This window comes from Sinocyclocheilus anshuiensis, unplaced genomic scaffold (genome assembly GCF_001515605.1).
Source record: "Sinocyclocheilus anshuiensis isolate Anshui unplaced genomic scaffold, SAMN03320099.WGS_v1.1 scaffold233, whole genome shotgun sequence".
Classification (NCBI taxonomy): Eukaryota; Metazoa; Chordata; class Actinopteri; order Cypriniformes; family Cyprinidae; genus Sinocyclocheilus; species Sinocyclocheilus anshuiensis.
Genome location: NW_015540843.1, coordinates 138,774 through 150,493, shown reverse-complemented (window position 1 = coordinate 150,493; position 11,720 = coordinate 138,774). Strand labels below are relative to the sequence as shown.

General features: G+C 36.5%; 1 protein-coding gene across 1 annotated transcript in view; it reads right to left on the bottom strand.

The window, feature by feature from the left end:
- The window catches only part of LOC107687564 (glycosyltransferase-like protein LARGE1), a 41,682-nt gene that overhangs the window by 14,784 nt on the left and 15,178 nt on the right, over positions 1-11,720 (bottom strand). The window contains exons 4-9 of the mRNA XM_016484949.1: positions 10,410-10,714; positions 8,308-8,390; positions 6,560-6,683; positions 3,518-3,689; positions 1,774-1,878; positions 1,482-1,594 (exon numbers count right to left, since the gene is read on the bottom strand). Coding sequence (XP_016340435.1) covers positions 1,482-1,594; positions 1,774-1,878; positions 3,518-3,689; positions 6,560-6,683; positions 8,308-8,390; positions 10,410-10,714 — 902 coding nt within the window. The remainder of the gene's footprint in view (positions 1-1,481; positions 1,595-1,773; positions 1,879-3,517; positions 3,690-6,559; positions 6,684-8,307; positions 8,391-10,409; positions 10,715-11,720) is intronic.

Below are 11,720 nucleotides of genomic sequence, written 5' to 3'. Positions count from 1 at the left end.
GGGCAGGACTTACGGGGCCGGGGGCCCCTGGGCTTGAGGTTATGTTTGGGCCCCATACCTATACTACAAATGCCCTCAACTAGAACATTATTATGGAGTAACACAAAATACACAAAAATTAAAATATGCTTTCAGGTTCATATACTGTATACAATTAATAGGCAACATGTCTAGGCTAGTCAAAGTTTAGATGTAATATTAAATAGTCACTATAATGCAATTAACAGGATGAGATCTCTCAGTTGAGAGATCAAAACCCTGAAATAACCGATTTGTTTAAAATGCTAATTCATTTAACTTAGCAAAGGACTGTACTTATAGCCTGTTTGAACCATTTACTGGTCCGTGTAATGCTGATAAACAAAACACTGTGATGCTAGGAGATGCATTGATGGGGCAAAACATAATTTTGTGTCTGTGTTTATTGTACATTTGACATCGTGCAGATATTCGGAAAAACAGGACTCTAGTTTCAGGACCTGAATTTCGTTTTAGAAACCGCTTTGGTGGAAAAAATACAGGTACAGAAATGCTGCAGAGATGGAATAAACTGTACATTAAAAATGTATATTTATAAGTTTAATTTAAAATAATTAAATTAAACAACAGATTAATTCTTAAAATTAAAGTTACAAATGTTATTCAGTCAAGAGCAGTGAGTGATTTTGCCTTTTGTTGTTAACATTAATTAACAATAACCAATAGGCCTAATTAATTAACATTGTTAATATAAACATTTGGTATGAAAGTGACAGCAGCTTTTAGTATACCTGCTGTCTGTCAGTCTGTCTTAAAGAACAAAAGAAAAAAAATCACTCTGCTCTTGACTAAATAGCTTTTTCATATTTAATATGGATTAATATATCATCATCTTTGTAAATGTGTGCTCTTTTGGGCTAAAGGCTTAATGGAACCGTTTAAAGTAGCCATGTGGTCACAAATTAATCGGCGATTTGGCGCAGCGCAGACGTGATTTAATACGTGTGTCCTTTTTCTATGTGAAAAAAACCCACAAATTCCAGTTTATGCTGTTTGATTATTGCTTCGAATGTCGTAGTTGGAAGCTGGAAGTTGTTAGCCCTGGCTGGCCCATGCGCGCTGTTGAAATGCGGCTAATAATTTCTGACTGGCACATAACTGAACAAATGTAAACGGGTTAATGCGGGGCCCCGCCCATTCAAGCCCAGTGGTAAGTCCGGCCATGCTGATGTCACATGCACTATTTTAACAATATCCTTGCTACGTTTCTGTGCCTTGATCGTGGTAGTATCCTTGCTGTCTATGGAGGGTCAGAGAGCTCTCAGATTTCATTAAAAATATCTTAATTTGTTTTTCGAAGATGAACGAAGGTCTTATGGGTTATAACGACATGAGGGTGAGTAATTAATGACAGAATTTTAATTTTTGGGTGAACTAACCCTTTAAATTGTTCATATATAAGTAGACAGCAGGGCAGATTAAAACAGAGCTCATGTGTTTACCTGATCAGCGAGTGATGTAGACAGCATGCTCATGAGCTCTCTCTCTGCCGTCAGCCGCCACATCTGCTCCCACTTTAGCTTCCTCAAACGATCCAACAACAGCAGAATCACACCTTCAACACACACACACACAACATCATTTGTTGCCCATTACACTAATTCACACTTATAACATAGTGTCCAGTTCAAAATCACAAAAACATGAATAAACTCTTTAGGAATTTTAGTATATGTTCTAAAACTGGTCTTCCCCTTCAGGAAAGTCAGATAATTAGAAACCTGGCTGGCGTACCGGTGTTAAAGCCTCTGCCCAGTGCTGGCCATGGCCGATGGTTCTTCCACAGGTTCCCCAGATACCAATCACTCTGATTCTCCACCAAACCAAGAACCTGCTGACCTGAAATGCACAAACACCCCCACAGTGATATTAATGCATCTGTATTTAATGATCGGTAGCATCTAAGCTATGGTGAACTATGGACAAAAATCTGTGTAGTTAATTTAAAGCTTTCACATGCATTTTGGAAAGGAAATCTTTTAATTTAAAATGAATGTACTCTTTTGTATTCATGATGGATTCATATGGTTTTGGAAAACTTCAATGATATTTTCAACACGACTTTCTTGATACTGGTCAAGTCAAGTAAAAAAGTAAGTTTCCTTACACATTGAATTACAGCTGCAAGATTCTGGATAAATTGAGAATCACGATTTTTTTGTCTCAAATAGAGATCACGATTCTGAACTAAACAAAATAATGTATAGTGTATAATGTAAATATTGCTGCAGACTACTTAAAAGTGTTTAATTAATTTGAATGAATTATTAAACATTTTAATATATAGGCTATGTATTTAAAATATATTTAATACACCAATTTTTACTATTAAAATTATGAAAAAGTGGTTTGAATGAATGATTCAATGACTTGAATCAATTAATAAATACTTCGTTTCATTACTGGATGAATCAGCGTTTTTGAACGAATCTCTTAAATGTATGATTCAATAACAAATACATTTTTTAACACTCATTTTTCGCCACCTATTGGCGAAATGATTCAATCGACAAAATTATTTGAAGCGCCAGTTACTTTCAAAAGATGACTTGCTATATTTTGATTGCTAACACATCATTGTTTATATCTGAACTATAAACTTTCATCCCAGTATTTCTGTGATAACATGAATGACTGTAAGACAGAAATAATACTGTGTAGTTGAAAAGAATGTTTGTGAAGTGGTTTCTTACCCAAACATGGTAACTGTCTGCTCTTTGTGTCAGCGGCAGCGCGAACGCAGATTTGAATGTTCTGGTATGAATTTTTCAAAGGTTTAATAGACACGGTCGAATCGTTGTCATTTAAAAATGGGATCGCATGGGTGTTTGAATCGAGACTGCGATCTTTAAATGATTAATCGTGCAGCTCTACCTTGAATACATGTGAGTGTATACATCTGAAAAAGGTAAAAAGTAGTTTGGGGAGTCACACCACATGACATGAAGAACAGCACAAATGGTCAATAAGACAAGGACATCTCTAGCTTTCTTAGCATCCGTCCTTCAAGACACAATAATCAAATGTATTCAACCAGACTAGAGTGTGTTGTTGATTCTAAGCAACAGGATTTCATGTCAAAGGCTGGTACAGGTCGCCCACCCGTATCTGGTTGGTGATGTGTGTATATGCAAATCACTGGCCATTGCTCTGTTGATAAAGCTTCAGGCATCAGATCAAATGTAGTTAGTCACAAAGACTGATTCATTACTGAAAATCATTGACGTCTTTGACTGTGGTTGCTGCAGTCAGTGTCTGGTGGAATGATCTGTGACATTATTGATCTGAGCTGCAAACACGTGCCTCATTGAACATTAATGATTGTCACGTCTGACAAAACGTTGTCTTGTTATGGCAAGTATTTCTGTGGGATGCACACAGTTTTTAATGGGAATCTTCTGAAAGTTCTTGCATTATTTAATTCAAAACTTTAGTGAAGTACAAATGACAAATACACTTAATGTTAATTCAAAAATACCCTTGAACTTGTGGAAGACGACCCACAGCTCAGCGATGTCCGTGGCAAAGGTGATGTCAGTATCCAGGACAATGACCTTCTGTAGATCAGAGGGCAGCGTCTTGGTCAGCACCAGCTTCATCAGGCCGTAGATGCCAGAATAATGCTTGTTAGGGATCCAAGACACCTCAGACTGACAAGCACAAAAAGAGCAAATATAAAAAAAATCAAATGAAATCAAAAAACTTCAAGACAGCAATAAAGAAAAAAGCAGGAAACAAATAATCATAAAGGAACACCAATGTATGTAACATCACAGCCCTACAGGTTCTGGAAGTAAAAATTTAATTATTTTTTAAAAGTCTGAAATTATTTTTGAAAAGTCTTGCATGTTCCCACCCGGACTAACCAAAATGGTTCTCATGCCAGAGCTGGTCTCTCTCAGGAAAATATGCAATGAAAGCAGCAGAGCATGTTAAACATGGACAACATGGCTTGTCCATGTTTAACAGGTTTATAGTTTCTCCTGTGTGTGGTACATACAATTAAGTGTTACAGTATTTTTACATGTCGGACATTTGCATTCTGATTATTGATGCATAAATAAGCACATTAAAGAACACCGGAAAAGTTAAAAAGATTAGATTTATGTTAGAAATAGCAATTGCGATCACTGATCTTTGTTAAATTAATCTGAGCTTCTTATTCCCTTGTACGATTAGCAATTATTAACAGTTTTGAATTTATGATTTGTGATATTGGTAATATTGAAAGTAGGGGTAGGCAAACAGTTCTTTGTATGAAAAAAAGTATAAACTTAGGACAAAAAAATTTTTTTAATAATAATAATTGCTGAATCCTCAGCAAAGAACCACCATAATCCTGCAGAGTGATCTATCAATTAAAGAAATTACCCTGGAAAACAGAAATGGAATTCCCATGAAGCACAGTGGATAATTTAGTCAAATCAGGCTCTTTAAACTTTCAAAGTACTTTATATTTGTACACACATTTCAATTTCAACTTCAAATGTCTAGAAGTCAATAATTTCATAGTTTTATGCTTGTTATATTTGTTTATTTTTATTGTCATACCAGCATCTATGGCTATTTTTATGGGAAGACCTACACTGAACAAAATTATAAACGCAACACTTTTGTTTTTGCCCCCATTTTTCATGAGCTGAACTCAAAGATCTAAGACTTTTTCTATGTACACAAAAGGCCCATTTCTCTCAAATATTGTTCACAAATCTGTCTAAATCTGTGTTAGTGAGCACTTCTCCTTTGCCGAGATAATCCATCCACCTCACAGGTGTGGCATATCAAGATGCTGATTAGACGTGTGGTTACACGTGGTCTGCGGTTGTGAGGCCGGTTGGATGTACTGCCAAATTCTCTGAAACGCCTTTGGAGACGGCTTATGGTAGAGAAATTAACATTCAATTCACGGGCAACAGCTCTGGTCTGACATTCCTGCAGTCAGCATGCCAATTGCACGCTCCCTCAAAACTTGAGACATCTGTGGCATTGTGCTGTGTGATAAAAATGCACATTTTAGAGTGGCCTTTTATTGTGGCCAGCCTAAGGCACACCTGTGCAATAATCATGCTGTCTAATCAGCATCTTGATATGCCACACCTGTGAGGTGGATGGATTATCTCGGCAAAGGAGAAGTGCTCACTAACACAGATTTAGACAGATTTGTGAACAATATTTGAGAGAAATAGGCCTTTTGTGTACATAGAAAATGTCTTAGATCTTTGAGTTCAGCTCATGAAAAATGGGGACAAAAACAAAAGTGTTGCGTTTATAATTTTGTTCAGTGTATGTACAGTGGTGTAATGTAACGAGGTAATAATACTTTGTTACAGTACTTAAGTATATTTTGGGAGTATCTGTACTTTACTTGAGTTTTTATATTTCAGCCAACTTTTTCTTTTACTCCACTACATTACCTAATTAAAATTTTACTTTTACTCCGATACATTTCCCCGAAGCATATTCGTTACTTACTTCAAAATAGTCAGAAGTCAGAAGAACATGGACTGCAGGAAAGCAGGTTTGACGAATCCGTGGTCTGGCTTTTGAAAGAGAGACTCCTAAAAAACATCTTTGCTCATGTGCAAACAAGTGCGCACACAACCGGATGATTTAATTTTCCACTCAAGTCGAGTCTGGGGTGTGCGATACAGCATCGTCTGCGATAATATGGTAAGGTTGTTGTAATGATGTGCGATCTGACATTATCAAGTAGGCTATATCACCAAATCAAGCACAGAGTGCACGCACGTTGATTTATTAGTCTATTAAAACTCCAAATTCAGAGCATTCTAAATTGTAGACGGCAAAAATTATTCTGTATTGCTTTTTATATTTATATAATTTAATATTTAAGACTTTTACTCAAGTAATATTCTAAACGGTGACTTCAACTTCTACCAAAGTCATTTTCTGGTAAGATATCTGTACTTTTACTTGAGTATGGCTTTCAGGTACTTTATACACCACTGCCTATGTATTTAAAATTTTTTTAAAAAGTAGTAGTAGTAATGAAAAACAACAGATTTTTCACTTCAATATTTGATAAAAAAATTTAAAAAAAGGTTATTCCTGGTGAAACATTTTTTAAAACATTTATTAGAGAGCTAAAAAAAACGTTGCCTAGTGGCATTTAAAGAAGTAGTACATTCCAACAAAATACGCTTTATAGACAGCAGAGTCTGACAAAAATGACGTTTTTTGGTACATTACCTTTCAATAAAAACAAATGAGTAAGTATGAAATGACCAACTCGGCAACTAGTGTAAACAGAGATTGTTATGACTATATAATATGCAATGATTCAAGGAATAAGAAGTTATTCATTCATAAACACTGCTTTAACTCAGTGATGTGATTCATTTCAGAGCTGGTTGGTTTGGTTAAGGAATCAGAATCTTTAAGAATCTTTTGAAAACCCTACATAGAAAATGAATAGAGAAAAAATACTTTCATCATCAATTCTGCTGAAAAAGCGAGCTCTACTGAGCAAAGCAGTAGCAAACCAAAGCAGTGAACAAACCTTCAGCTCATCAGCGTCATAAAAGTTGACGTGAACGGCCGGCACCATCCATGTGTGGAAGAGATCGGCCAGGATCTTTCGAGCGATGGAATCCGTGATGAAATGGAAGTGGAGTGGGTTACGTCTGACACACAGAGAGAACAAACATTTCCTGTCATTTAATATTCACTAGTTCACCCAAAAATGAAAATTCTGATATAATTTACTCACTTTTCATTACTTTTTATTATATACAAAAAGCCAGGATATTCTCAAATTCACCTTCAATGCCAAGGTGGTCATTAGTTTGAAATAGCATAAGGAATAAAAGATATCAATGTCATTGCTTTTATCCTTACAAACTAAGATGAGTGTAATACTGGCACAATAAAGCCATAACAGCGTAATAAAGTTATTTGACTGTGTGATAAAACAGTGAAAGCCATTCCATACACTACATTACAGGAGAGACCTGATTCTAGCTTTACTACTTTTACATTGTATTGCAGAACGAAAGAATGGTAATTTCAGTCTGGTCAATAAGACTTGCAAAGTACTTGGACACTCGAGCTCTGTTAAAAAACTTACTGAGCTACATTGTCTAAATAAACAGCAACTTTATAATGTAGCATCCTAGTTGATTACAAGAGCGAGTAGTAATGATATTTATCCTTGAAGATTTAAGAATGTAATAGGAAATCTTGGGAATTCTTTTTTTATGTACTAGCTCTGTTGTTAGGAATGAATTACCTGGTTGTATTAAGCAGATACAAGCTGATTGTATTTTTAGAATAGAAGTTAAAGGGATAGTTCACCCAAAAATAAAAATGCTGCTATTAATTACTCACCCTCATGTCATTCCAAACCCATAAGACCTTTGTTCATCTTCGGAACAAAAATTAAGATGTTTTTAATGAAATCCGAGAGCTTTCTGACCCTCCGTAAACAGCAACGGAACTGAAACGTTCAAGGCCCAGAAACGTAGTAAGAACATTGTTAAAATAGTCCATGTGACGTCAGTGGTTCAACCGTAATTTTATGAAGCTACGAGAATACTTTTTGCGTGCAAAGAACACAAAAATAACGACAACGATTTTTATCTCCCGGCATGCATCGTGGTACTCACGATAATGGTGGAGGACAGTACCAGGAGAGAAGAAATCGTTGAATAAAGTCGTTATTTTTGTTTTCTTTGCACACAAAACGTATTCTCGTAGCTTCATAAAATTACGGTTGAACCACTGATGTCACATGGAACATTTTAACAATGTTCTTACTACGTTTCTGGGCCTTGAACGTTTCAGTTCCGTTGCTGTTTATGGAGGATCAGTAAGCTCTCGGATTTCATCAAAAATATCTTAATTTGTTTTCCAAAGATGAACAAAGGTCTTACGGGTTTGAAACGACATGAGGGTGAGTAATTAATGACAGAATTTTCATTTTTAGGTGAACTATCCCTTTAAAAAATTGCTTTTTTATCATTAATGTATAGGAGTTGTTCTGTGAGTTTCTGAACTTGATGTTGATTGCACTCCATTTATGATTTGTTTGTCCATTTTTAAAATACAGAGGACCACAATGGAAATAAGCTTATGGCTTTTTGTGTATATTATCCTCGACAGTTTTTGGAATGTGTATTAATTAGTCTTTATGGGTTTGTTTGTATTATGTTTTAAGTTTAGTCAAATAAAACAAACAAAAAAATACTGCTCAATGTAGAGAGCAGTGAATATCCTATGAATGTGGACAGACACAGACTCTAAATTTACCTGTGAAACAGAACTGACTTGACCAGTGTGACAACATCTCTGCTCGCATTGTACCCCGCACACACAATGGCAATATGAATGGTCTGTGATGAGAAAGACAAGTAGTATTTAGAACAGTTTGAAGCAGCATAGACCAATTTGGAGTAGACGTCACAGTTACGTCACTTGCAGCTGTGCGCGCACTGTGGTGGCAGAAAAACACTGGTAATAGGTGGAGGGAAACAGGTAAAATCCATGGAATAAGAGAAAAAAAAATTATTGTTGTGCCTTTGGATGTCAGAATTGGAATGCAAATCATTTTTATAGAATACTGTCATCAAAGACGTGATTTGAAGCTAAACGCAGACGTTTAAACGGACAGACTATGGATGAAACCTGCTCTGATTACTCTACTTTTAAAGCATAATTTTTATTTAAACAATAGGTCAACATAATATTCACATATGCAGTTTATAGGGGACATTGTATTAGCCCTACTTAAGCATTAAATACTATTTAAACCTATAAAATTTTACATTACAATTCTGACTTTTTTTTTTCACGCAAATGAAAGTGTATATCTCCTAGTTCGGACTTCACAACTCGACTTAACTCAACAATAGCGAGTTTGTCAATTCTGAGGAAAAAAAGCCAGACGTGTGGAATATAAACTCATGACTGTGAGCCGAGGGGAAGAGAGAGAATGACAAGTTGATTTTTCTTATCAGAAATTTTGGAATTGCGAGAATAAAGTCAGAATTTTTAAATATAAACTCAAATGTACCTTTTTTTAAATTCTTTTATTCCATGGCTTCCATAGACTTCTACATGACAACTGGCATTTTCTGCCACCAGATAGGCTCCGCCCACAAAAAACGTCATCACTGTTTGCAAACTGGTCTATTGATGCAATCAGTGTCGCCGCCATGAGCGGGCCCAAGGGGGCCTGGCCCGGCCACTTCGGTCCCTGTGCCCCCTCACCTTGTCGATTTCTACCAAGGCCCCCTCTAGAAACGCAAATGCCCCCAGTTTGTATGGGCTGGCGCCGACTCTGTATGCAATACATACATTTCAGTTCACAATTTCTAACTCTACAATTTTATCAAATCATATCATAGTTAAATTCACAAAGTAGGGAAAAACCAATGAACAGAAACTGTTTTCTGAAAATATAAAAAAATGCCATAATTCTAGATTGCTATACAGTTTTTAGGGTCTTCTCAATTGTTGCTATGGTGTTATGCAGTCAAAGAATGTTCTGGGTGGTATCTAGGGTGTTGTCTGTTCACTTAGTTAAGTCTCAGCACATCTCTCCACAACAAAACATACGATTTGAGGAATCTGAGGATGAGTCAGGGTTAAGCCGGGCGCACACTGTGTGATTTTTAATAGTCCTTTACGATTGTTACTTGTCAGACTGTACGAACATGATGATCATGTCACACTGTGGGATCTCAGTTGTCATTAATGTCAGACTGTACGACAGTCAAGATGCAAACGGGTGCGTGCAAGAAAACTTGTCCGTAGTTTTACATTATCAACCTATAAACGCTCAGTGACTGCGAGCTGCTCTACACACCAGGCTGAAATGTTGGCTATCATGAAAAGTACATGAATGGCGGCAATACCGGCATATTTAAGAAGAATAGTGTAAGCAGCTCTACACACCTACATGAAAACAGCGACACAATATTTGTTTATATAGCAAAGGCAACATATCGTATGATTTCCGTGAGCAGAGGCGGAGCGCTGGAGTTTATGCAGATAGAAGAAATCTCTAGCATTAATTCTGATCATGGTTTGTCTTGAAAAACGAAGACAGTTTGATGTTCGTCGTAGGAGAAGTCACACTGCAGGACTGTGCGCCAAATATTCTGACACTGCCAGAATTTTGTCTGAGGTAAAATTTGATCGCAACAGTCATTAATCGGCTGTCGGTGAACATGTCAAACCAGCGATCAAAGACTACAGATTTTAGCCTAGGATTATAAGAATTTTTTAGGATTTTCAAAATTTGTCTCAGACGACCAAATCGTGGCCAAAATCGCACAGTGTGAGCCCGGCTTTAGGGTCTTGATAATGGTGAATCTGTTCAGTGTAAAGTCTTGATTTAGCATACTAACCTCACATTTGTTCACCACAGGCTGAGGCACACAGTCCGAGCTGTTGCCCGAGGCTGCCCCTTTTTTAGCCTCGCTATCACCTGTACCCTCTTCTGTGGAATGGGTGTGTAACTGGTTGCCTTGGCGACTGTTGCTATGATGACTGCTATGGTTTGGAACCCTGGGCGGCAGGCTAATATCTCTCCGCAGAGCATGGTTATGTTCCTCCACATCTCGTAGCCGCAGCTCCAAATCCTGATGCTCAGTGGCCGCTCCGATCAGCACAGATGACTGAGGATCCAGCGGCGACAGAGGCAGAGGTTTGACTGAGGGGAAAACACAGAGACAGTTGAGAATCACTAAACATCTGTCCAACAAAACCATAACTACTTCACTAAATCTGACAACTTTCCATTTTTTGATTGCAGATGTCTCTTTTTTTAAGGAGTCTGAACTGAAAAAAATTAAAATAAAATAAAAAACACATACAGCATCACCAGTGTTGTCTGATTCACAGATTAATGACTCTTAACAGATTCTTTTAATCAATCACACATATGCATATTAAATATATATTTTATAAAAGATATCTTATAAACATAAATATAATGTTTTATGTATTTATTTTATTAGTAAAAAAACTACTAATTTTTATTACTAAAAATTCATTCACTGTGTATATAAAAATAGGATTACAAGCTGAGATACTTGCAATCTTCTTTTACTGTTACAAGCATAAAAGCATAAAAGTGCCCAGTGCATTTAAAATCCACAACAAAAGTTTCAGTCACCCAGGACCTTCCATAGTGTTCACATTAGTTTGAAACATTTAATCTTTATATACAATTACATTTCAATTCAATCAATCTATCAATCTATAATCAATGTATAGACCATCTACTCAATTGGTAGTTGACAAATACTCAGAGAAAGAGAAAGAGAATGAATGAATTAATGAATTTATAAATTAATTAATTACTTTTTAAAAATACAACTACACTCACAGAAAACTAGACAAATTAATATCTTTATTCAAACCATCTGACTGTACAGTATCAAGTCGAAAAATCCATTTACTTTCAGTTTTTTAATAATTTCTCTTCCATACTGGTGTAACAACATATTGGAAACGTCTCGGTTACGTATGGTAACCCTCGTTCCCTGAAGGAGGGAACGGAGACGTCACGTCGGATGACCGACGAAGCTCCAACCTTCCCGAAGGAGGTTTCGGAAGCAAATACACATATGAACATTCCTTAGGTGCATATGGAAGATTGGAGGTGATTGTAACCCTCTTGGAATGGCAGAAGTCTGCTGGGGAAACACGGGCTC